General features: G+C 39.6%; 4 protein-coding genes across 5 annotated transcripts; 2 read left to right on the top strand and 2 right to left on the bottom strand.

Moving 5' to 3' along the window:
* The first annotated feature begins 895 nt into the window (after nt 1-895).
* LOC139819454 (uncharacterized) lies at nt 896-16,578 on the top strand. The gene is made up of 8 exons (XM_071788801.1): nt 896-1,264; nt 5,630-5,740; nt 6,700-6,798; nt 13,833-13,931; nt 14,020-14,118; nt 14,401-14,598; nt 14,696-14,791; nt 14,989-16,578. Exons 1-8 carry the CDS (start codon nt 1,253-1,255, stop codon nt 15,184-15,186), a joined length of 912 nt encoding a protein of 303 aa, XP_071644902.1. The 5' UTR covers nt 896-1,252; the 3' UTR covers nt 15,187-16,578.
* LOC139819449 (condensin-2 complex subunit D3-L) lies at nt 16,527-23,402 on the bottom strand. Of its 2 annotated transcripts, XM_071788794.1 has the most exons (4): nt 19,462-23,402; nt 19,026-19,174; nt 18,605-18,953; nt 16,527-18,442 (listed from the first exon to the last, which is right to left on the bottom strand). In XM_071788794.1, exons 1-3 carry the CDS (start codon nt 22,974-22,976, stop codon nt 18,712-18,714), a joined length of 3,906 nt encoding a protein of 1,301 aa, XP_071644895.1. In that variant the 5' UTR covers nt 22,977-23,402; the 3' UTR covers nt 16,527-18,442; nt 18,605-18,711. The 2 variants fall into 2 exon arrangements, with proteins under 2 accessions (XP_071644895.1, XP_071644893.1); XM_071788792.1 differs by having other exon boundaries at nt 18,605-19,174.
* On the top strand, nt 17,780-24,998 carry LOC139819455 (syntaxin-1B). Its single transcript, XM_071788803.1, has 9 exons — nt 17,780-17,921; nt 18,186-18,281; nt 18,368-18,461; nt 18,599-18,673; nt 23,829-24,020; nt 24,231-24,304; nt 24,382-24,519; nt 24,622-24,732; nt 24,812-24,998. Exons 1-9 carry the CDS (start codon nt 17,889-17,891, stop codon nt 24,884-24,886), a joined length of 888 nt encoding a protein of 295 aa, XP_071644904.1. The 5' UTR covers nt 17,780-17,888; the 3' UTR covers nt 24,887-24,998.
* Nucleotides 24,846-27,186, bottom strand: LOC139819453 (lymphokine-activated killer T-cell-originated protein kinase). Its single transcript, XM_071788800.1, has 5 exons — nt 26,812-27,186; nt 26,179-26,412; nt 25,802-26,098; nt 25,254-25,484; nt 24,846-25,145 (listed from the first exon to the last, which is right to left on the bottom strand). The coding sequence occupies exons 1-5, from the start codon at nt 26,930-26,932 to the stop codon at nt 24,991-24,993; spliced, it is 1,038 nt and encodes a 345-aa protein (XP_071644901.1). The 5' UTR covers nt 26,933-27,186; the 3' UTR covers nt 24,846-24,990.
* Nucleotides 27,187-27,505: the final 319 nt, after the last annotated feature.

The following is a 27,505-nucleotide window of genomic DNA, read 5'->3' as shown; positions in this document are numbered from 1 at the left end:
ACCCGCACTTAAGTATTGCGACAAGAAGAACGTTCAAAGGCGGTTTTTTGACCAACTTAAACTCCGATTATAATTTAATCAACACGGACTTATTTAAAGAAAATTTGTAGCCATGTAATTCGTTAATTGTTTCTAATCTTTATTTCCGTATGTCGAGCAAAAAAAAGATACAATAATTATATTGACAAAAAATATAACATAATTCTATCTGTTAACAAAATTGTAATAATTCTATCCATGTTAAAAAACGTGTAGATATTTCTTAAGGCAATCGCTAATCAAGCTAATTAGAGTTTAGTCAAAATTAATCATTTGTAATTGCTGTTAAAAAACTATCTTTCTTGGCTTTTCGCATTTGTATTGATAAAATGTCACTTGCGAGCCGAATCTTCGGTAGAAACATACAAAATAACGTTCCAAATTGTGGATTTTGTGAATCATGACTGATCATGATATAAACGTTATAATAGGATCAGGATAGCACATTTTTACAAGTATTTATTTAATTAATTACTATGAAATTTTTTTACAAATATTTATTGCTATAAAATGTACATCGCAATTGCATTTGGAAAACAATTCATGAATTCCACAGCTCTGAGATAAAATATTATACATATAAACCTGTTTCGCAATTCTGAAAGTTATAAAATCAATTATCTAACCGCGTTTTGTTATAAATCCATAAGATTTGAAAATCGACACATATATGTATATGCACATATATTATTGGTCTAAAAATTTTTCGCCCAAAATTTCGACGCCGCGCATGCGCGAGGATGCACGGAGCGCGGAGAGTACGGAGACCGTCCGATGTCCGATGCACTTCCCGTTCTGTCGCGGTCCCCCTTCCCGCCCACTCCCCCGATCCCACGCGTCACGTCGACGTCAGTTCGTCGACGCCGCGCGCTCCGTGCTCCGTGTATTCGCGATTACGCTCGTACTATGTCTACGCCGTCTACGGGCGATTCGTTGGCCGGCCGACGACGCCGGGACGACGCTCGGGCTCGGGCCGTCGCGCGCGTACGGGCGGAAGAACAAGAACACTCCGGCGAGAGCGGTGCTTCAAAGCGGGCCGCGTCAGAGGCTGGCGTTCAGTAGCGGGGCGCGCTTCGCGCTGGACGGACGGCGGTGGTGTGTGCCAACTCCTCGCTCGACGCGGCCAGGACGTGCGATGCGCTGCGGGACTCTCGGGAGAACCGATGAACCGAACGAGTGATTGATCGGCATATACGCACGACAGCGGTTCAACATGTCCATGAAGGTGAGTGTGACTAGTGTGAGGTGAGCGGAGGAGCACCGAGATTCGGAATATTCGGATATCTCCCCTCCCCTCCCCCGCAGGGGATGTTTCTCTCCCCGGACATCTGGACGCTGTTCTTCTGTTCCTCGCGATGCGAAAAGGTTTGGAAGGATACTTGCGTCTGCATTTTTTGTCTGGTAGTATACGTTAGTTAGATAATTATGTAGTTAGAGGAGAAATTAACATGCCCTTCGCCACCCTCTCGTATATTGTCTGAAATTAAGAGCAGCCTCTTTTCAGCTGGACCTGATTGGTAGGACCCTCAGGTACGATCTGAGTTTGATTGTGAGACGTTCATCCCCTCGGCGATTTACGTGTGAAACGAACGATAATTTGTTGCTTAAGTTCCCGATTTTGGATTAGACTCGACAGCATTCGACGGTGGATGGAATTAAACCTTTGCGGTCCTACGTTGGATTCGGTACAATGCGTTGCAATAACAAACAAATCTTCAAATCGTGCATTTTTCATATTACGCATATAATTCTTCGAATTTGTAATCGGTAAATTATATTTTTAGGATCTCTATAAATTCTTCCAAGTAATAAAGATTCTTGAGACTTATTCATTATACGAGTGCCACCTCTAAATTAAATATATATGTATACATAATAGTAAATTCAATTACCATTACTTCAAGAAATAGTGTAAATCGCTTAATAATCGCCGTACTTAGAGTTTCAAGTAGAAAAAAAATTGGAAATGGCGCCCGTATAATGAATAAGTAATCCAGATTCTTTAATTCACTCGGACTAACCGATTAGATGAACCTAAGGATGAAATACTTGATTTGTTCGTCCGACTCGTTTCGCTCATCCGAAAAATAATTTGGACTGCAAAGAACTAACGTTACCGAGGCATGGTTCATTTATTCGCGGATGCTTTATCGTTGCTGCGCTTTTATCTTCGATGAGTCGATTGTTTTCTCTTCCGGGAGAGAGAGAAAACATCGCTGTTATCGCGATCGGCCCTTGATACTTTTTATTCAATTGTTATCCTTCGCGTTGCGCGACATCGAGGGTGATGTGTGATTCATGGCATCGGGCGAGCGAAAAACTCGAGGTACAACGTCGAGTATTAAAAGCGCGACAAGAAACATACGTCTTATCTCTCGTTTTAGCGCGCGTTATTTCTGGTTCGCGACGATGAATGGGTGCACCTGCGCGCGAGCGCGATTAAAAACGAAAGTCGGAGTTTGTCACGGCCGAGGCGCCGCTCGATCGCGCCTGCCGACCCGGATATTTCCGTAGAAAACTGACCGCGAGGATATAACGGCCGATTATCCGATGTTTTCAGCAAGATCGAAACGGAATAAACGACACGAGCGCGGCACTTTAATCCGCTGGCAATTGTTATCGCGTAATTGTCATAGTTGCAACGTATGTACTTGAGTTTACAGACCGCGGATAGACATTATCAACGCAATATTGTTCGTGACACGCGTTGCATAATATCGAGCGGTGTGTAGAGTCGGCTTCAGAGCCGGTCACATCGCCGACGCGACGTCGGCGCTTAATAGCTTGTTCATCATAATTTCCCTATCTGCGTTACGCAAGATTTACATCAGACCTCTCGAATTAGGCTTGTTAACAACACGATAAATCCGCGACAATCGCAGGAATTCGAAAGATTTAACGCATTACAGACTCTTGCTATATAATATACTTTTCGACATTTAAAATCTAACAAATTAACGATTTACACATGCATAATTTTTATGTTACATTTAAGCGATAAGTATGCAGGAAAGGTTCCTATTTATAATTTAAGATTTTCATAGATTTGAAGAACATTTGAATATGTACAAAGTATAAATTCTATTCTGACATCTGACGCGAACTATTAGATTATTTAAATTTAAAGCGACCTTTAAATTCAAGAAATACATTACAGATAATACTTCGAGTCAGATTCTAAAATAAGTTTTGAAGATAATTACGACAACACTATTTAAAATTTCGATATGAGAACTTCATAACAAATTAAACACGAATATGTATGACAGGGAAAAAGTATCACGTATGCCGTTGCCGAGAATCATGCCGTTGCCGGCGTATACGTTGTTTTGATATTTTAATTAAAGCTTTAATCGTCGGCCGCGCGCGCTAATTACGGTCGAGACTGCGGAGAAAAGTATAGCAGCTCCGCGAAGTGCCGCCGAGGACACGTGCTCGCGACGCAGAGGTACGAAATTTTACGTGAAATTGTTAGGCGTAGAATACAGCACGTGTATACGTATCAATTTGAATCTCAAATCTAATTATGAATTTATAACAAAACGTGAGATAATTTATTTAATAACTTTCTGATTATGAATTTATGATAACATGTGAAATGTAACTTATTTAATATCTTATTTAATAGCAGTTGTGGAACAAGTTATTTCATTTATCTCAAAATTGATGTGCTTTGAATGTAATTACGATGTTTTATATATAAATTACACGTACGCACGATTAGAATAAATCGTCGATTCATTGAGCACTTGAAAAAGACTTGCTCGAATATGGAACGGCTGACAGTTTAATGTGTGCTGTAAAATTCGTGCAATGTGAGAGGATGAAAAAGATTTTGCGTAGATATGATAATCAATGCTGAATATTTTAATAGGCTGGCCAACAAGTCCGTGCGATTTTTTACTTATAAATGTTACTTATAAATAACCGCACGGACTTATTGGCCAACCCAATAGTATCATGATTACGTTAATCTTATAATTTTGAGATTCCATAATTAAATTATCTTCTAAGTTTTATAATTATATTTAATAATTATTTTCTAATATAACAAAAATTTCAATGTTAAAAAAATTATAAATTTACCGTTTCTTTTTCTTTATTAGACTTCATACTTAACTCTGTTATATTTGCAAATGATTTATGACTTTATGACAAAGAATAATATTAGTTTCTACAAGACGTGCTTGTATCTTTCGCTGCCTGCTTCTTCATTTGAAAAAATTATTCGAAAATTAACTGCGGCATTATATGGAAAATGTATCATAATATCACGATTTCCGTGATACGAGACGATTTGTTTCTCGTGTTCCACATATCCGAAGGAAACTTGCCTCGCTGCTGAACGGTATCGCCGCAAAATCTCGTAATAAGGTTTTTCCGCGCCATTGAACGTACAATCCGACGCGTTCTGCAACTTTACGTTTGCGATCCGTGATGCGCATCAATAAACTACGGGCTAACGGGTACAAAGCTACAAATATCGGGTCTACAAGCTCGTCTTCCCCGCCCGTCCGTGGAATTCCACGAAATATTTCGGAGCGCGAATTCCGTTAAGACATAAATCCGCGGGAGCGACCCGCCACACAGGCATTTATTCCTCGAGAAATCACGCGGGATATGTTTTCTCTCTCCGAGAACGTGTTTGCACCGTTCGCGAGACGAATCACTCCATAAACACTCGAAAACGAAGGTCGACGTATTATTTCGATCGTCATCGCGGCGAAGGACCGCGAAGATAAGTACTCACGCTGGAAAAGCGTTTGCGCTGTGTTTGCGTTCACCGTTAGAAGTCGTAAACGCGGGGAATAAAGGATCCACGATTCTGAGAGATATCGATCTCAATGACAACCCACGAGCATATCTTTGAGATTATGAAGGTGCTAAAAATATTTTACGAGCTTTTAGACGGTTCCAACGATCTGACAAGCTCTCCTTCATATTTACCGTTTTTATATTCTATCACGTATCCAATGCACGGTTTATATATTCGGACCTCTGATGTAGGAATATATGTTTATTATTTAGATGTGGAAAAGATTCGGATATGTACGATAATATTCTTCGGTAAACTATGATTGAAAACAATTTGTTTCATGTTACTAAATTGACGATATTAATCTCGAAACTAATTGATGTTAACTGGATTGATAAAAACATAAAAAGTCATGCGATTAAAATTCTGTATAGGAATCTAAAGAGATCGGGATTATTCCAAATGGGATCGAATTTATAAAGTTTTCCTATAGTTTCGAAATTGAATCTTCTTGGCTTTTTATATTAATTAATTCAGAATTAATTTCAGATTTTATTTGCATTAACTATTAATATAACCCTGTCATTTATTAATATATATAACTTTTTTAATTAATTAATTTTATATATTTTCTAAATTCAAAGAAAGTTGATTTCTTTTCTCAATTTTATATTATTACAATGTTAATGGTTTCGATACAATCTCGAGGCATAAACTTTTAGACACTTTCTGCATTCGCGTTGCTCCGATCGCAACTGTCTTACGTAAACTAGAAAATGAGAATTTAATTAGCGTTTTATTAACCCGTTACCTTTGGCTCTTATACTTTTTCAGAAAGAATCGCCTTGGGACGTGGAGCTGCATTTGTCGGCGGCACGCGGGGACGCCAAACGTCTTCGTATTTTATTGGATTCCGGACGCGTCCACGTTGATTGCAAGGACAAGGTCAGTGCCGTGTAACACACCCTCAGTTTCGCGATACGATCACTTCTCATTGTCAGATACGATTCCCTAAATCGAAAGCTTCGCGATAATCGAAATGGAACGTCAATTTTCCAGAGCGAGAATGTGGAATTTGGAGTGAAAAGGAAGTTGGAAGATAATATTATATAGTATGTGTCTTTTTGCGAACGCGATCTAGTTGGGCCCAGTCGGTTTTATCAGCTCAACACAATACGATCACCTGAGATTGCTGCCGGAAATCGATTAGGCAGAGGAACTCGCGTTCCTGATTGCAATGGTCTCGTGATAGATCGGCGATATCGCGGCAAAAGCGCGATTTTCTCTCCTCGCTGTCGGCCGACTCATTATGCAAATGACAATGAGGAGCGAGCAGCGCGCGAGTAACGTTGCACACTCCTCTCGGCGTCTCGAAAGTGGTTTATTAGATCAGCGCGGACACTAATCGTGCCACTTTTCGGCCTGGAGACCGAACGCGGTTTTACACCAGCGTAGTTTTTTTTGCGAGCTCATCCACGTGGAATTGTGTCAGTGTCAGAGCTGACTCGAATCGCCATATGTCTGTTTAGTCATCGAGCGTTGATGGTACTTCCTGCCATTCGCGATTCTTTTCTGTCCATTCGAAACACCGTACACTGTTTTGTAAAACTTTGCGTTATAGTCGATTTTTTAAATACATACTGACATTAGGAAACATCTTTTTATGTGCAAATTGTTGCTTTTTGACGAGACATCGCGGATATATATATCGACATGAGTGTATACGTGTGCTAATTGCTTTAGCGGACTTAGGACGCGAATCTTAATAGCTCGCGAGAAGATCGATTAGAAAATGTACACCGGCATACATTCACCGGTATGCGTTCACCGGGCGGGAAAGTTTCGCGTCTATAATTGAATCGTCGGAGCGGAGTGTTTTGCTAACGGGGTCGGTTTTCTTTCAGGATGGCACGACACCTTTGATATTAGCCGCCGCCGGTGGCCACATCGACGCCGTGACTGAGCTGTTGCACCAAGGGGCGGACCCCAATGCCAAGAGGCTGGTATGTTCCGACCTTATGTCAAAGATTGAGCGATCTATGAATGAATGAGACCCGCCTTAATCGTATTAGTAGACGACACGTGCGCGCTCCCGTTCATTAAATACCCAAAGATTCATAGTACATCTATCAATTTTAGCGTATTACAGGACGATAAATGAGAGGGTAGCCTCTGGTCTTATTTATATTTATTGAAGAGAAATATTGGTTCTGTAAAAGATTATTATTAATTTTTCAAGTTGCTCGCAAGTTGAGTATAAACGAGAATACTATCAGACGATTTATCTATGTTGTACAGTTTATCTCTTACTAACAACAAGATTGTGACAGATAGTCATTGAGATAAGTGATATTTTGAGAATTTTGTTACTTTGTGTACGCGAACTTATCTACGAAAATACCATCGAGTGCCGTCGAGTAATGTAGCGTGTAACTCAGAGTACTCTAATCGTCGCAAAGTATCGTTTATGATCATAATCACGGCCGTAAAACAGTTATATGTAATGACGTACGAATAGTACGACAATTTATATACTTATCGTTATTTTTTCCTATATGCTATGTTTTTACGTTTAATCTTTATAAAGAAGATAGAAGGATGTTTCATAACATGTCTTCAGAATCGTATTTCATTTATTTTCGTACAGACATTAACATTGATAATCGTGATAAAACCGGTATCGAATATCGCAGTCATGAGACCATCTGCAATTCAATCACCGCTGTAAAACGGTTCTCAAGTATTTAATACGTTTGATTAAAGGATCGAACAGAGTATGCGAAATGTCATAATAATCACTTTGTAGTAATTGCTTCAAGGAGTTCTTCGACCGATGTCGAAATGGTTTTTTCGCAATAAAAATCACGTATCGTTTCCATGATTTTTAAAGTATTTTATGTTAAATATCCTAATATAAATTTTACAATTGATATTTATTAATTTAGAATTTTATAACTAAATAAAATTTCTATTTGCGTTCTAAAAACTTAATTTGTTAAAAGTTCTATCCGTTTTAAGCCGTTTATATTTATAACTCAAACATTATGTTTTGTGACAGTTAAAAAAAGTAAGATTTTTTAAATTCAGCAAAGATTCCATAAAGAAATTCCGACTTGAGAACCTTGTTGAAGATCCTATCTTTAGATACCACTCGTTCCGAGTATCGTGGCATCAAAATAGAATTTTTGAAACTTCCTAGAGCATCGTCTTGTGACGCGTTGTATCACTTTTAAGCGCACGCGGGTCTCAGCGAGACAAAAGCCCGTCACGCGGTGCACCAGGAAGCTGTCGAGTATCCTTTTTTTAAGTGTCTCAAGAGGATTTATCGTCAGACCCGCACGCTTCTCTTTTTCTCCCTCGGTGTCTCGGTGCCATCTAGAATTATGGCATTGTATGCAAATCTCGATGACAGGATTGCCCGAGTTGGACGGACCGACGTTACTGCATATCTCGAAAAATGAAAGAACAAAAAAGTTTGAGGGAGAGCAAGCCTCTTTCACGACAAAAATCTGATTTAATCTTTAGTAATATTTTTAAATTGAGAGATCATTTCTCACATCACAGAAAGTCTGACCTACACTGAGAAAAAAGTACTCAATGTACAGAGCATTTTCAGAAATCACGGATTTTGATTCTTTTAATCGTACTTTTTATATAATATAAAAATTGAAAATATTAAATATTGTTTTTTAAAGATACAGTGATTGACAAAATATGTTTCAAACGATATAATCACTATTAGAAACGCGCGCGAGAGAGACAGAATATTACATGATGAGTAAATGTGCTCGGAAATAGGAATGTGTAACGTTCGACGATCGAGTTGATCATACGGTCTGCGCTCTTCCTACCGAGATGCGTAAACGATGACGACGTCGCGTTCAGCCCAGAATTACGCAAACGTTCATTAAAAACCCGTTAAGCGCGTTCGTCGTCTTACGCAATCGGCGGATCGAGAATCCAAAGAACATTTTCATGGACTGGAAAACGCGATCCTCTTTAAATTAATACCCCGGGATCCCGAAACCGTTACTTAAAGAGGTAATTGTATCTCATTTCGATTTCCATATCAATTTATCGGTATACGCGTAGCAATCGGCTAATAAATTTCCCGCAACCGTAATTGGCGTAAAGCGATAATTTTAAGGAGGAGGGAGAGAGAAACTCGTGTATATATTTTATCTCAAATCTAGAAAAGCCGCGCGGCGCCGTTGGAATTTCAATGTCGCATTGATTTTGAAACGGTGACCTGTTAACGACTTGCAGTTTAAATATCGCGATGAGGTGAGAAACGAATTGCAGGAAAACAAGAAATACGGATAAAATATTTCAAGGTTGCCCAGGCATACCGTGAGCTTGTGCTATAACATTCGTGCGTGCAAGTTTGCGTGATTCTAATGCCGCTTAATAGCGCGAGTGCCTGTGCAAGACACGCAACGTGGAAGTTCAGGAATTACCGCTGACACTGGGTGTCTACAATCTATCTAAACTGTTATCCATACTATTGCAAGTACCATCGCGATACGTAGGAAAATCGCGCGTGCGGCAGTAAGGTGCTCGTTTATAGAACATTAGAGAGGGCAGGAAATAGATAATATTTTTTCTTGCTGCAGGGAAGTGTGCTTTAAGAATTTTTCTATCTATAGATTTATCGTTACGAGAAAGCGCTATCAATATTAAATCGTACTTTTTCTAAGAAACTGTTGACTTGAAGTTCTTCAGAAAAGATCTATTGCTGGAAAGTATTGAATATTTGATTGTTATGAAAAATATGTCTATAGACATATCGATTTTTATTTCTAATAAATTTCACACACATGAATTTTTATACATGATATCCCGTTGTGTAAAGTTCGCTTGCAATTTTTTGCGATTGATTGTATCTCGGTGGACAAGTATAATATTTGATCATTTTGTTAAGTGTAAGTCTTTCGAACTCATTAACAGATCTGTCATTTCTTCGTAAACTCCAACTTTTATTACAATCATGACTTCCATAACTTTCGAATGCGAGAGTAAGAGTTCGAAAGAAGGATTTCTCAGTGGAACGATGTCTGAAAATCTACCCGCGATTATCGATCGTCTAAAAATGGACAAGGCGAAGGTGAACGACACCTGTCAGGTCATCCCGACTCAGCCTCCGATAAATTGTATGGATCTTGTGTGGGCTGTGACACTGTCGTCAATGAATAGAGACGTTAATTGCAGCGATCGTATATAGCTTCGTACCAATCAAGGCTATTTGACCAATCAATCTCGCCAATCAATCTCGTATTTAATACACGGGGATATCGCGCGCCATTTATTGTTAATTATTATTCGGCCGTTTTTGCCCCGGCTAGTTTAATTAAAATCGGCGCCGCGCGTTCGCCAAACGAAAATAACTGACCTTTTGTTGCCCTACTTGGGACCGATGTTCAATCGGCGGGCTTTGCATCCGTAAGCTGTTATAAAGTATACGGTACCGCTGTGCACGCGCCGTGGTGGACTTCTCTCTGGGTTACGATCAGATTTTCAACTCGCATCTTCGATTCAGATCTACTTCTCTTGCGATCCGTATTAAGAATTGAGGTATAAAGATATTGAATTTTTATATCGATAAATATTTCGCAATATTCCTATGAAACGAAAACTCTACAGATCTTAAGGAGGTAAAGAAAAAGATAAAGGAGTTTGCATAAAGCTTATTTCTTTGCGGAGTTATTTTATCAAAGATTGGATAGTTTTATACACATTTGTGAATTATTGTGAATAAAATATTTGTCATTTGTAACAATCGTAGATTTTTTTTGTCTAGCAAGCGAATTTTTCTGAAAAATGTCTCTATATTCAATTTCTAGATCTGCTTGGATGCAGTTGTCTTCTGATAACTTGATAGCTTCTGACGAATACGGGTCGGGCATTTGATCTCGGGCTGACCGGATTTCTGCGCGCGTTTCCTCACGCATGATCGCCGAAGCGAAAGGAACGCGTCTCGTCCGGATCGGCGGCGATGCGGACCACACGTGACAGGTTGATCGTCGCGTTATATAGAATTTCTGCGGTTCGGTAATGGATAGGGTATGTTACGTCCCCGCTTCGCTCGCCACGCATCGCGGCGCGGCGTAACTCCACGGCACCGCGCGGCCCGTTTCCCGGCAGGGAGATACGCTGCAAGTTGTAAAAAAAAAAAAAACAGCAGAATAAGGTTCGCCAAACGGGAATAAGGTTGCAAACGGGACGCGCGGAAGAGCGGAGCTGCAAAAAGAAGAAAAAAAATTCGCCAAACGGGACGCGCGGAAGAGCGGAGCTGTAAAAAGAAGAAAAAAAAGTGGCGCGAAAGCGGAAGCGTAAAGTTTCCGGTCTTTTCCCGTATAGTCTCTTTCCCCCGGAAGTAATATCGAAGGATTAATCTGAGATACGATCGGCCTCGCGCCAGGGTGTGGAACAGCAGGATACATAACGGGTAAAGCTATACGAGTTCGCCGCTCCCTCGACCGAGCTTTTACGGCAGTGAAAGTGCATTTTACTCGCGTCAGGTCCAGTGGATTGCTCTTTAAATGGCGCGCCTAAGGCTCGTATGCGAAAGAGAGCCTCGAAATAAATCACGCAATTGAGAAGTCGGTATACCTGTGGACATTAAATAAGAAATTAAATTTGTAATAAAATATTGTAGCAATTAAAAAATTAAAACTGGTTTAGTTTTTTAATAATAAAATAATAAATATATCTGTAGAAATTAAAAAAAAAATAAAAACTGGTTTAATTTTTTAATAAAAAATTAAAAATAGTTGCCCATTGCGCGTAGCTTGTATTATTCCTCTTTCGAGAGGTTTGGATAACGTTAAACAGGACTTGTAGATCTCATTACAATTCCTCAGGCATGCTATTCTCGAAAGGACTTGCAAAGGGAGCTCTTTGAGAGAGATACTTTATGTGCCGCGCGACGAAGAATTTTAATTTGTATGTTTTCGCGATATTCTTGTGAACGTACTTTAAATTCTATAATCTTAAGATCTTATTTGCGTTGTACCCGTCAAAAAGAGTGTTTTAATTTTCTTTCTTAAATCTCTTCCAGGAAGTGTGTCGAACGTCGCTGCATTTACTTCAAAGATCACCGTACGAACTTGACAATTTACCAACGTTTCGTTCTAACCGACCTCTCACTCCCAATTTGCCTTTTACGGCTCCTTCCCGCCGCCCGTAGGATACGATCGAAATCGTCCGACAGTCCAGGAGGATTTATCTTCCCTCGTGAAAGCGTAACGCTGGGATTCTAATTGCCTCGTCGTACTTTCGAGGCCCGTATTTCGCAGCTAAATAGTTTAGCCAGGAATTGCGATCGACGAAAGTTTCGAAAATTTACGCGATCCGAGCACGACACGTGCTTCGAGTGGCCGATAGTCACGCTTCAATGCGAGACATTATCTTTATCGGGTGAAGGACAAGTATATTGTATTGTAAAACGGTACTACACGGTCGCTTCGCAGAAATCGATAGTTTATTGCGGCTGCCAAGTTTTAGCACTCTAACGATGGGTTTATTAATAATCGCAATGATGTTCTAAGGAACACCGACAAGATAATCTTTTACAGTTACATTGGATTGAATAACCGATCGATAGTGTAAAAAATAAAGTCATATAGCTTCTACTTCTACGTATACATAAAAATTAATTAGTGGCAAATTAATGTATTTAGTTTGTTTAATATTATACCTTCGATAGGACGATATTTGTATTGATCGTAAATATAGGAAATAAAAGGGAAAAAGGAAAATGAAAGAAAAAAATAAGGAAATAAACAGGAAAATTTCTAAATCGCGCGCTTCGCGATAACTTCTGATTTCGTCAGAAGATATTCGAGTTGACATTTGCTCGAAATATCAAGGCCGCTTTGCGACCGGTTCTCGTCGCTAAAGTTTACCGTTAAGCATGACATATCGTAGCTTCCCCTTTCGTGTTATACGGACGGATAAACATATACAGGTGCAAGCAATGGAAGAAAGTTGGGCGTAAGAGAGCCGTAAAGAGAAGTTGGTATCCGAATGCCCATCGTGCTCCGAAGGAAATCGACGTTTCTCCTTCACATTGGCCAGTAAAATGCTATTCGATATTGTTATTAATGACGGCAGTCGACGCAATTGCCGACTACACGTCCACATGTTACGTCGATTTACCGTCGATATAAATTATGGGTGGGTCACGGGAGGGTACGTGACATTTGCATATCGCTAAGTGGCAACCGACGTCACGTCGAATTCTCTGTGCGATTCAATGCACGCGCCAAAGCATCGCGATGCATCTTTCATAATGAAATTACGGCGCATATTATTACATTCGGTATGCCCCTTTCATAAATATTTTTCGACGAAATAACTCGCGTCATCCTTCTTATCCCCGCATATTAGAACTTTACAATGGGAAGAACTATTGATCTTTTTCTATTTCTAATTCCATTTTTAATTTCACGCATCTTCAATTTTATCAGAGTTTGTTGTTTAAATAATGTAGACATATCTACAGCATTGTTTAAATTAGTTATGTAGGAAGATGTAGGAACTTCGATTTTATCCTCTCTCGGAGATAAAACTGTACATCATCGATTCTCTTCTTCTCTCGTCTCGCCGTGCTTATCTCTGCGTTCTGTATAGAAACTGTTACATTCTGTCGCGAAGAATTTCCGACCTTGCGATATTCCTGATCTTAGATCGTGCAAATGTGCAGAATGATCCGTTTACCTTGAGCGTTTCGATTTTCAAGGTAAAGAAAAACAATATTCAAGACATTTATTTCCTTGAGAAAATAAAATAATTAATTGGAAAAAGAAATTGCCGCAGAAAAAGTTCTTTCCATCCATTTTACACGAACAATGAACTCTGCAAAACCGTGTAAATTCATACAATTCAATTTCTTGAAGATAATTCATTCGAAAAAATATTTAAGATGCTCGAGATAAATTGATCCAAATGTATATTATTGCGGCAGTCGTCCAAGACGACGTGATCGTCTACACGTAGACGGCTACACTTAACGTTTGCGTTTGTCTTGCGTTCGCAGACCGGGACAACGGCTTTGTTCTTCGCCGCCCAAGGCGGATACATGGACATCGCGGGTCTGCTTTTGGAACACGGCGCGATCGTGGATTCGTGCAGCATAGTAAGTAGATGGGACGGAAGAGCTTTTAGCGCGACTGTGTAATATGATCTCGCTGCTTTAACGCTAACATGTCCCACGTTGATTTCAGGACGGTGGCACGCCGCTCTTCGTAGCGTGTCAGTACGGTCATCTGGATGTCGTGGAGGGCTTAATAGAGAGAGGCGCCAGTCCGAACGCCCATATGAAGGTAAGAAAACGCGCTCAAATTGTGCCTATTACCCAATTACAATTCTTAGTGTAATCGACTGAAGGCGTTTGAATATTTAGCTCTACGAGTAACATCGAAATTTCTTAGTTCAGTTATTCCATTAAATATAAATCGAATTTAATCGGCATTAAATTTATGAAGATTAAGAACGATTCAATACGGCTCAATCGGACACGTTACTTTATGTATGATATGCATTTGGAATGGCAGCGCGACATTAGTATGCGAGAGAAAGTTAAGAAACCATTATGGCTTGTTTAGGACGGTGCCACGGCGTTGTTTATCGCCGCTCAGAACGGCCACCTCCGTATTCTGGAAGTCCTCCTGGAGCACGGGGCGAAGACGGATGCGGTGAGAACGGACGGTGCCACGCCGCTCTGGATTGCGTCGCAAATGGGACACGACCACGTCGTCAGGAGGCTGTTGAGAGCCGGCGCGAAGGTCGACGCCACGAGACACGTGAGTCCCGCGTAGATCGCGTGTCGTATAATCGCCGAAAATGAGCTCTTGCTATTGTGCACGTGGATTGTGCATCGCGAACAATTTCCTTTCACAGGACGGCGCAACCCCGCTTTTCAAAGCCGCCCACAAGGGTCACGCCGCAGTCATCGGCGAGCTTCTCAAGTACCGTCCTTCGCTCGGCGTGCTCCCGGTAAGCGAGAATTGGAGGAAAAAATCGACGAGGCAATTCTGCGAAGTAGTCTTGTCTATCGATGGGAGTTTTGACCGACCTAAAAATTCGTGTATAATTTTAAGCTAATTTTAATTATATAACTTTATATATATAATTCTACACATATATAATTTCTGTCATGCGCAAGTAACTATTAGGTTTCTTTACGGTTTCAGAACGGCGAAAGTGCATTACATGCGGCAGCCTTGACGGGACACATGACGGTTGCGAGGCAGCTCGTGGGAGCGGGGGCTGATCCTTTGCTCGTAAATCAGGAAGGCATCACGCCGCTTCAGCTGGCCGTCCGACACTCGCAGACGCAGGTCGCCAATTACCTGAGGGATAAAGTGAGAGTGCGAACCGCATCCTGTTAGCGATACTTATACTAATACTCCTATCCTAATACTACCATATCGAGAATCTCGAAATATTGTTCGATGAGCTCGGCTCAAAGATCACATAGATTTCTAAGCAGGATGTAACGTACACAAATAGAGTGTCATGAAAAAGGGTAGTCTGGTCTTGGAATCGATAAGAATTTTATTACTGATAAAAGAATGTTATAGTAATGTTTAAATGTGAAAAGTTATTTTATTATTTTATTATATATATTAAAGAATGTTATATAAATATTAAGAATGCGAAGCATAATATATATCTTTTTTATTACTGATGAACTTCTTATTGTCACTGGAAATAAAATTAGGCTATTCTTTTTCGTGCGCCGTTTTATATTGCATATGTGATATCAATGATCACACTAAGCACGCAAAAGATGTGACAATGAAAAGAAATTTAATTTCATGTAGTAATATTAGCGGATACGCTAACGAGCGTAAATAAAAGTCGATTATATTAATAGAGACTGTGAGCAGGAATCCGTCTTTATAAAAGTGATTAGGTCTGTTTGTTTATGTCGTTCTTCTCTCCAAAGCCAGTTTGATTTTAAGTACAGAAAGTAAAATAAAAAGTGCGATTAAAACAGACAGACCTATTGTTATGTAGTGTACATAATTATGATACCATTCCGTTCCGTTGTAAATTTTGATAAAAATATTTTAATACAGTTTTCTATTGCCAGACGTATAAAGTGACGTCAGAATGTTGTGTTCGTCGAAAAATAATGTATCTACTTCTTTCTGTTGTATTGCACTGTAATAATGCATAGATTTTATAAACTTCACCTATTAACAGTAGTCCAATGTCTCATGCAATTGCATGCAATGAAAATTCAACGTGTCAGCAGTCTGTCTCCAGAATAAGTGTACTGACTATAATTATCGGAAAAGCATTATCAGTTGATTTATTGAAATTGACGAGTTTATAAGACTGACTGATTTGCCTTGAGATATATATTTTCTTATTATGCAGGTATAAAGCGCAGATCTTTTATCTATTTCTTATGTAAGGGATGTGTGAGACGATAAAGTTGTACTTGTCACATTTGTTTAGAACACATTTTATTATAAAATAGCATCGATGCACACCAGGCAATTGAAAAATTACAACGCATGAAATATCGCATATCGCGTACATTACATTTCGGTTATCGAAAAATAAACTTCTAAATGAAATTAGAGTACACAGTGATACTTAAACATTTTACTTCAATATAATATTTAAATATTTTGTAATAATTTTAGCTTTGTAGAAAAATAATAAGTACTCCTGTCTTCCTAACAAACAGCACACGGTTCATTAGGTGTAGTTATCGTTATTGTTAACGAAAAAGTGCAAAAAATCAATAAAGTGCTCTATAAAGAAAACAGATGTCTAATAATATATAATGTTATATACTGAATACTCCATTACGAAACAACTTTGATTATTATCCCTTCATGAAATATATTATGTGCGCATATAATTTTATACAACTATTGCTGAATTGTTTGTACTTCTTTCTAACTATATTTATCATTAATTTTCTTTTGCTATATAAGTAACTTATACTATCTATATATGTAATAATGAATAATTAGCCAAGTTTGCTTCGCGCATTATCACAGAATAGTTCGGGACACCACAAATTGAAGCATATTAAAACTAAATATCGTTTAAATGAAGAATACATAAAATACGAAATTTAAAATACGAACTTTTTACTAACTATATGATGATACTGTAATAGAACTAAATTTATCGCAATAAATTACGTTCACATATTTTTATCAATAAAATTCTTACTAATAAATAATTAAAATATTGTTTCGTTATAATAATAAAAGCAATCTATTATTGACTTAGCAAAAACAATTTAACGAGACTTTTGAACTTGTGTTATGTCATTATTTAAAACAAATATTTTTTCTGTTTTATACTTTTTATAATAAATATAAAAAGTTTCTAGATAATTCAAATGTCTTATTAAATGTCAAAGTAACTAAAATAATTTTACATTTGTACTTTCATTTCAAAGCACTCGTTGATTCATAAAAAAACTTATAAATATATATTTTTATAAAGAAAAAATAATAGGCAGTTCTTCATCGCTAGAAGCTAATTTAAACTTAAAAATAAAGTCAATGTCAAAGATTTGTTTTTCTATCAAATTCTGTTTTAAATACAAATATCGATTTGAATATCAAAAAAAAAATGAAAAGAAAAAATTTCTAGACGGAAAAATTTAATGGTGACCAGTGTCATTTAACAAAAATTCCTTTTGAGACTGTAATAATTATTTCGTCTTTAGTATTATTTGACAAAGAAAAACAAAACGTTTAACATCAACGTAATATTATATCGCTCTCTTACGGAATTAATAAATTAAAGAAACGTATAATCGCGCGTCGGCCTTCTGGCGCACAGTTGCCAAGTGCTCATTTCCTATTTCATTTCAGATGCAAAGTATCTTCTACCTATGTGCACTTTGGAAGCACGTCACGCGTTTCAGTCGAAGAAACACTCGTGGTGGAGTGTTTCTCCGTCGACGACGATATATCGACTACGATGTACGAAGCCGCAGAACGAATTTTACCTGATATTCATAGTGCACTGATAAGAAAGATAACGAAGCATACCGTATTTATTCCACTCACAGAATTATCAGTTCCATGCCGATTCTAAAGGAATACTCGTCATGATTCGCGATCGTATGCCCGATTTGCGTGCCGTTAGTATTCGTATTTTTTTCTATAGTTATTAGAATTGTGTTGAAAAGGAAAAGACCTTGAGCCTCGGCTGTTGAATATACCGACTGTCTCGAACAGTGCCTTCGCATATGATTCATGTGTGCAAATAAAAGTTTCGCTTCAGAATTAATTCAGAGTTTGTCACTCACTTCTCGCTTGCGATTAATAAATGCTCACATGCAAATAAACTGTACGAACAGCCGTATAACATCGCCATATAATGACCATATTACTAACTTCTCCAGAGCCGAAGTAACAGCAGTACCTTTGGCAGAGGTTTCTTGCAGGACGTACACCTTCAAATAGCTCAAAATAAAAAGCTCAAGGAGCTGCTCGACGAAGTACGTATAAACGCTATCCAGTTCAAAACTGTGTACCTTGCACTCTTTCATAATCGAAATAATTGAGACACACCGTGTTGATGTAGGCCGAGGAAATACGCGCTCTGATCCATCTTATAGTCGAAAACGTTTCTATCGTGAAGAACTTGCATAACAATATCCTGTCGCATACAAATAAGGGTAAGTGGCAGTATCCAACGTGTATACGAATTTCATTTAATATATATATTATATAATAGATTCCGATAATTGCTTTTATATATATATATATATATATATATATATATATATATATATATCTATCTATCTATTTATAGACTTACAAAAAGAATTGGAGACTCGCACGTGCACGATCTCGCAGACGGCTTTTCGCGTGCAGCGAAAGTTACGAGGTAGGTAGATTTGTACGTAGATTTCGTGGATGACTCCTCTAATGTTCGAAACTGAGATCGAAATTATCATAGCTCACGCTGTCCCTTAGAATTTTACGTCGAGACATATCCGGCGATATTTCTTGGTCGCTCAAGGGCCTTTTCACGCGTATTCTTTGAGCGGGAGACTCGTTGGAATAGGAATCTAGATTTTGCGTCAATATAGGCGTGCTGGTACCGAAGCTCGGCTCTGGAGGTGGCGTTTGTATCAGCAACGATCTTTCCGGATGCACCGACGAACCTTTAATTAACGCGTCGTAAGTTGATGCGATTTGCGAGCGATTACCGGAATCTACTGATTCATTGCTCTTACAGCACGATATCGTTGAGCGTGAAATACGGTTAAGTAGAACTCGGGGTGTCGTTTGCTTACATATTCCCGCCAGCTCCTTATTTACATTAGGTGACGAACTGCTGCTTTTACCGTCATTGTTCTCTGAATTAATTTTGTCTTTCAGTCTCCTGAAACATTACATTAATACATATAGAAATCTGTACTGACAAAATAATTTGCGTTATAATAACACATCATACATGTTTTCAAGTCTTTAAATACCATATCAAATATTCATGTTATTTCGCAGAAGACAAGAAAAGAAGTATTTCACATAAAATGGTATAAGTCGAAGATAATTTTTATCTTTCGCGCAAAAAAGAATCTAAAAAAATATCACAATGCACAAGAATTTTATAACGAGAGATTTTGTACCAGAATAAAGTAATCTACAGTCACTTGTAGACATACATACCGTTGGTAACAATCCATTTCTTTTTCCAATTCAGGATATTCGTTTAATAAGTTTATCAGATGCTCTTTTTCGTATTCCGAGTAAATCTTGAATAGCAGACCATCTACGTCGTCCTCCAAGGGAGACTTCAATGCAGCCAGCTTTTTCTTAAGCGTAATTAACGTAGGTAATAAATTATCCAAATTATGTTTCTTCATTGCCGCTATAATGACGTTCGTGGCGTTGTTGTTAGGCGTACTCGAGGGATTCGAGGTCGTGTCATCAAGCTCCGACGTATCACCCCTGTGTTTCTCAACGAGGGACGACGGTTGCATACGATTATTGTTAATTATGAACACCGTGTCCTTCAAGACGCACGCACCCTCCTCGGTCGTGACGTCGATAGAATTCTCGTCGCATATCTCGCGAAGTACGTACTTGGTCAGTTTCACAAGCAGTTCAGACTTCGCGGACACGTCCAAATGTTCGAGCATAAATTCGTAAATGACATTACGTTTGTCCCGATTCGCTCTCCCGGGCAGCGTTAGAAGCTTCCTCTCCTGATCGCGCATCCCGTGTCCGCAGAACGCGCTCCGGGAGCGGCAGTTGTTGTAATGATATATGCTCTCTAGAAACTGTTGAGAGATCAAAGTCTTGTTCTTCATCAAGAGTCTCTCTTCCACTAGGAAGGTCGTCAGCTCGCGTATCATCCTGTCCGTGTCCGACAGCATCGTCAATATGTGAAAGAAAAATGGTCCCTTCATCTTTATAAAATCCTCCAGCAACAGCTGAATGAATATCACCACTATAGCTTCCCTCACGGCTGGATTCGGGTCCTTCATGCTGATGCACAAATCCGGCAGGTACGGCTCCACCAGAGCGGTGAATCTCACGCAGATGTCGGCCAGCGCTTTCGCGGCGTTTATCTTGACGGCGGTCTTCGTCAGCGAGTTCGGATTCGTTTCCTGGCGCATCAGGTTACCGAGTATCGGCGTGACTTCCTTCGCCACTTCGCGATCTCTCAGCGCTTGCTGACAAAGTAGAACCACCGCGGACGCCTGTAGATCTTTTATTTTCTTCACCGTGTCCGGCAGTGATTCCCACTGCAACAGTAATCTTCCGAGAATTTGCAAAGTCGACGACGAAATCTTGTTGGTGCACAAGAGCGACGAGTGGCCCAGGGTAAATATAGCTCTCATCTTCACCGTGTCTTGCGTACAGCTCTCGCTCTCCTCCAGCAAGTCCTGTACCTTCGCCTCCGACAACTTCATCAGCTCCACCATGTTCGATTCTATCAAATGGCTGCTTTTAACGGCGTCCAAGTATCGTAATATGCTACTCAGGATGTCCAGGCAAATGCTGATCAAGTTGAAATTGATCTCGAAGTGGCAAATACATTTGTAAAGATGCTGATAGAGGTCCTCGAGGCAATCGCGATTCAAAACCGACCAGGCGTACCTTAAAACGTGTAGAACCAAACTCGCGTGGAAATCGTTCTTCCGGATGACTTCCTTGTAATCCACGATATATCTATCTATACTCGGAATCTTCATATTCTCGGCTAGAGCGGCCAGCAGTATCCACGCGCCTATAGTGTTATCCGTACCGACGTGCGACTGCAAATTCGATATCACAGACTTGGTAATGTCGCCGTTCTTCACCCATAAGCTGCAAGCTTTCGACAAATGTTTCCTCATTCTCAGGTTACTCAATCTATCCAGGATCCTCCACGGCAGGCTATTCGCAGCGTCTGGAATGTACATAGTAGCGTTCGTTATTCTATTTATCAATACGTTTCCCAGGCACTCCAGCACTTTTTCTTGAACTTTGGCTTCGATGTCGTATATCTGCGGTACAACAGCCTGTATCCATTCGTCGAGAAGACCCGAATCGTGAGGGAACTGCTGCAGGATCTCCGACAGGACGTGCACGGCAAACTGGCGCACGGTCAAAGTGGGATCCCTGCAACGATCGCTTATCACGTGCGTCATTTTGCTTATAAGTGACGGGAACATGATGGACAGGTTTCTCGAGATCTTCAAAGCGCTCCGTCGTACCAGCGCGCGCTCGTCGTTGACTCTGTCCAGCAACATTGCGATTAAAGCGGTTGATCCCGGCAACGGATCAACGTCCTCCAATAACGCTCCTTTCAGCTCGTCAAGCATGGGAAAGGTTTTATTCGAGGCTGAAGCTTCGAACATGCTTTTAAGAATGGTCTTGTCGGCGTCGTCGTTGCAATCAGAAAACGAGGCAAGCGTGGCCATAGCTTTCCCCCTCACCAAGGAAGACCGATCCGTACAACGGGACAATACAATCGCTATCAAAATCTTTCTCATCCTCAGCTTGATCTCCTTGTCTAAATCGTTGTTTGACAAAGACGATTCCGTTAAAAGCTTCCCTACAATCTCCTGCGCGAATAATCTGCAAGATATCTTACCGCTGCGCGAGAATAATATTATGTCCTCGAAAACACTTACGACAACGTCTTTGTTACATATATTCAACAGTTTTATCACGACGGCCGCTTGCCTCTGACGCCCCTCCAATCTTTCCGGACACTTCACCATTAATTGGTGTATCAAAGTTACGATTCCCTGCACGGTCTCCCGCTCGTGAACCTTCAATAAATTTTTCAGAAAATATATAGCCGCCTCGTGCACAATGGTTATAGATTTCGGTTGGGCGTTCACGTGATGGAACAACAGATCGGGCAGCATGTACTGCGCTATTAACATTATCGTCAGGGCGACAGTTCCGTGACTGCTGCTGCACAGCTCCTGCAGAGCTGCAAACGCGTTACGGGACAGAGACGCTATTCCGTAATTGTTGTGAGACCTGATGTACATCTCCAGCCTCGTGATATCCAGCAGCATGCGTATCGTGACGTCCAGGGAGTCGGTGTGCTCTTTAAAACGAAACGACTTCGACATGGCAATTAGATCAGAAATAATTCTATCGAGTCCTCGCGCGAGCTTCGATCTCTCGGAATGCAACGTCCGGCCGCGACGGTCCGACGACGGCTCGTCGTCGTCGACGCTGGAATTTATCATATCTACTTCCTTACCGCTTCTGACAGGGGGGAACAAACTCTGCGACATCTTCAGCGTCTCGATCGCTCGCTGGTACAAGTTCGGATGGTAAACCCTAAACGCGTTGCTGCCCGGTATCGTGAGGAGCATGAGGTAAAGGCTCGTGGCCTCCAGGCACGCCTGCCTGGAATCCTCGTCGGTCTCGGCGTGCTGGCCAGCCTTCATTATGTAACCCAGCATGGCAAGCAGCCTGCGCACGTTGATGTTGAGAATCATCAGGGCCTGCCACGAGAACTCGGACGTTTCGTGCTCGTTCGCGGCGAGCCATTCCTTCAGGACGACCCGAGACTCGCGCAGCAGCAGCCTTGCGCCGTCGCTCTCCAGGTACTCGAGCGACTCGTCGGGCGGCTCGTCGTAAACGACGAACTCGGCGTCCCAGATCGACTTGATCCAGCCCTCGTCGAGGGTGTCGAGCTTAAAACTGTGAAACACGCGCAGCGATTCCATGACTGCGGTCGTCGTGACGATTGCTGACGATTTCAAAACGCGGCACCCGCTATCATTCCTCTCCCTCGCAAGCGCGGCACCCGCGCGACGTAAACATAACCTTAACTTATCGTCACGATAGCGTGCCACGGATAGAGGTGCGGCGGGGTTTCAGGTTATCATCCTCTGCACGAGTATCGATAATGATTTTACGGTCCTTCTACAGTGCGAGCTGTCGGCGTGTGTCCTCGCGGAGAATTTATCGTGAAACATTTCGTTTATCGTGACGGGAAGCGCGAGGCGAACAACAACGTCCATGTATAAGCGGGAAACTGAGTGACCAATCGTCTGTATAAACTGTTTTAAATGTCACATACATGATATACTTACACACACATCCTCGGTCCTCGCGCACACGCACACCAATGCACAATTGCATACATATATATATGCACTTATCAATTTTGCATATTTGAACAAGTGAAACGACATATCTTGCAGACACATGTATGCATAAATATATTAATTTTAATTAACAAAGTTCTAAAATGTATTTTAATTAATTATATATGATATAGATTGCATGTACTATTAATATCAATATGCAATAAATTATAATATTGATATATATGCATATAATTAGGTAACTGCTATATGATAAAAATTACATAATTGCAACTACAATAAGAAATTGCTTAATGCAAGAAATTTAAATTTTTCAGAATGTTAATTTATATATGAAAAATCTCAATCGTGAGACAGCTCATTTAGATTTATGTATTTATCTATGTAATATTCGATTTTAGATTCGTATGTTAATGCGTTTGCTCTCTTTTCTTTTCATTTATTAATTCCTATTTGCATCCTTTGTAGATATTGGAAAAGGTATTACTGTCGTTGACGATGTGACCGCAATGCAAGATGAACCTGTATACACGAGAATTAGAATGTTACAATATACGACTACGCTGCAACTGTTTTCCGAGATCATGGAAGATTACAATGCCTCGTTACTAAAATATCACGATAAGTGCCTGTTGCTCCTGCAACAGCAACGTACACTACGTGCGTACTTGCGAAAAAATAATATATTCGCAAATAATATATATCTCGTATATCCTTATAACACTTTTACAGCATTTTTATATTTATAAATCTTTAATCCTTATTTTACTACAATCGTTAAAATTTAAATTGTAATATACCAATTTAAGTGTTCTTTATAATAATAATTTATGTACGCATTACTCAATAATTAAACCATTTGTTGAATAGTAAGGCGGCAGCTTACAAGTGTTGAATTGGACCATATGCTTGACGCTCAAGAAACTAGCTTATTTGTCGATAACGTAAATATGAATTTGCCATTACAACAGCACGTGTCACAATCTTTTTATCGTCAAATAATCTAATTGATTGTGCGCAGATTTTAGAGGACAGCAAGATAGCGAGGCAACAATTATCAGATATAGAAAGTAGACACAACGATGTCCTAAAATTGGAGAAATCTATCACAGAGGTCAGAGATATATTTGCGGAAATGGCATTCCTGATCGAGGAACAGGCAAGTATAAACACCGTTAGTAGTTAATATTATGGCTTACGAATTGTGTAACATTGCTAAAAGTACAACTTAGGAAAGATGACATTTAGAATCTTTTTATAGGGAGAACAAATTAATAACATTGAATATTTTGCTAATAAAACTACGGATAATATCGACGGTGGACGCGTTCACCTCAGCAAGTCAGAACAGAGGAGCCATAGATATAGAAAGGTACATTATATATATATTTAATTGCTTGTTTACTTATTTTTGAGCGGGCGATATTATAACGATTACATTACTTTTACAGCGGAAAATCAAGATTTGCATTATCATAAGTGTGATAGTAATAATTTTTCTTTTATTTATCATTGCGTCACTTTAAAAACTATACAAACCATCTTATGAATGTAGTTTAGCTCAATGTTTTAATATTAGTGTCAACTATGAATAAAAATTTTATGCATATATGATTAATATAATTTACAATTATTCTTTGCCAATATTTGCATATTTTTCGTAATAGTTTACCAATGCTTTCGCGCTGGGTCTTAATTTGTAATCTATGGTACATATGTAAAATATTTCAAGTACATTTTCATATTCTTTGTCCAAGTCGATAGCAGGTAAAGCTGGACGTGTACCTAAAAAAAAAATCACATTTTATTTTATTAATTTAATTCACTCTAATTTACTTCGAATAAAGTTATGTATAATTAACGGGGCCGTTTCAAATTACAAGAACTATTTACCGTATTTTTTGGATCTAGGCGGCATTATCTCTTTAAGGAAAGTCATACTTTCGTCCATACTAATGTCAGATTCGTCAAGTTGATTATTTTTCATGTCCTTCGACGCGTTTGACTCGTCAAGAGATTCATTTTCGTCACAATCTTCAGAGTGGGGTGTCGATAAAGCTATCATTTCCCAAAGAACAAGGCCGTATGTCCAAATATCAGCAGCACTCGTCACTGGTCCATCATCTGCAAGAAAACAAATTTAAGAATTGAAAAAAAAAAATCGCAGTCCCGAATATCATAAAATTAAAAGGTAAGTGTGGAAAGATTCCTGAAGCAATTGTGATTTTAAAGATTGTGGATAAGCTCAACGTATCATGATTTTAAAAAGTTAGGAACTCTCATAGTATAATTGAACAAGCAAACGAATATCATAAAATTAAAAGGTAAGTGTGGAAAGATTCCTGAAGCAATTGTGATTTTAAAGATTGTGGATAAGCTCAACGTATCATGATTTTGAAAAGTTAGGAACTCTCATAATATAATTGAACAAGCAAACGTACCGTGCTCAATCTCAGGAGGATTCCAACATTTTGTCCCGACATACCAAAAATCGCCCTTCGACGTATCCATTTCCAAAGATTCTGTCAGGGGTATAGAACTTCCAAAGTCGCACAGTTTGACCCTGCTGAAATCATGGGATACCACGACGTTCCAACTTTTTATATCTCCGTGTAATATGTGCGCGGTGTGATGTAGATATTTGAGTCCCTTCGCAATTTCAAAACCCACTTTTAAAATGTCCTTGGCTGGGAAAGGAACGTCCTCCATGATCTCCCGTCTCTCCTCGATAGTGTCACCTGATTTGCAACGTTAAATGTCAAATACGAGTGCAAAGGTATCGTAAAAATGTTCAAGTTAGCTAACACTTTGTAAATACCAAGTGACATATCCAACGCTTCCATAGCTAAGCAAGACTTTCCGTCTGATCCCTTGGCGAGTGCTCTGAAACCAACGATGTTGGGATGATTCAATTGTCGCAGGACATCAGCTTCCAATCGAAGACGCTTATCGTTTGTCTCGTTGTTTCTTGCCTTCAGCCACTTCTTTACCGCCCATGGTGAACGTACGGAGCCCACTTTAGGCGATCTTTCCAACATGTACACTCCTATTCCTGATAGAAAGTATGGAAATATAAAATGCAATTCCACAGATTTTATTCTTAATAAAATTTTACAAGCACAGCAACACAATAAGGAAGCAATCGTACTAACTTCAACCAATATCTGACTAACTTAATCAGCGAGTAATCCAACCAGCAGAATTTCTTGAAGCAAAATATCTATATAATTCATCATTCCTAATTTACATTGTTTTTCACAAGTTAAACAAAAAAAATTAATAACTCCATATTAACAAATATTAATACTGATAAGTTAATCACTAATTAAGTCAATCGCCGATTAAACTAATCAAAGTTAAGTCCAAAAGTCTATCATCCTAAATGTTCTGCCTACCACGTGGATGGCAAAAAGAGGAGCAAATGTGGAAAAAGCGTTTGCGAGGTACGTACCGGTGCCATAGCCTATCTGTCGCAGAAAAGGCGAGGCCGGTATTTTTATCGGCGTATTTAATTCGGCCTTGTCCGTCACCCTGTTGCCCGTAACCCTCGGCGGCGTCTGGAACTCGGCCATGTTCCCAAAACAAAACTGAAAAGATCAGCAGCGGAGAAACGACCAACGACGGATCGCAAACGACAACACTCGGAGTAACCGTCGGCTTTTAAACCGTTTGAACTCGTCGGATCTGCGCAAGCGCGTCTCGCGCGACGACGCGATTGGCTATAGGGGAGACGGAGAAATCTCCATAATCCAGAGTGACTTCGCTCAAATTTTAATAAATAATTAATTATTAATCAGCGATTAATTCAGCCGGCCGAATTGTTTAAAGCGATATAATTTATTATAATCTATCTTTTTTTTAAATTAACAATTTTTTTCTACAAATAATTAATAATTTCACCTACAAAATAATGCAGATGAGTTTGATCGAATAGCTGATGGTGTGTTCTGCGGCTCTGCGCTCGTTTCATCGATATTGGCCGCGTTCAGCAGACACAACTGTTGAGTTCGTCTTATCAACACTCTACGTTGATTGGTTGGTTCTAAAAGTAAGAGCCAATCATGTTCGACTGCTACTGAGCGGCTTTAGTCTGCTGAACGCGCTCATTGCTTTTTTTTTCCGGCCAAAGATCGCGCAAGGCGATT

The sequence above is a fragment of the Temnothorax longispinosus genome, chromosome 9 (genome assembly GCF_030848805.1).
Source record: "Temnothorax longispinosus isolate EJ_2023e chromosome 9, Tlon_JGU_v1, whole genome shotgun sequence".
NCBI classification, from domain to species: domain Eukaryota; kingdom Metazoa; phylum Arthropoda; class Insecta; order Hymenoptera; family Formicidae; genus Temnothorax; species Temnothorax longispinosus.
This window is presented reverse-complemented; position numbering and strand designations above follow the sequence as displayed.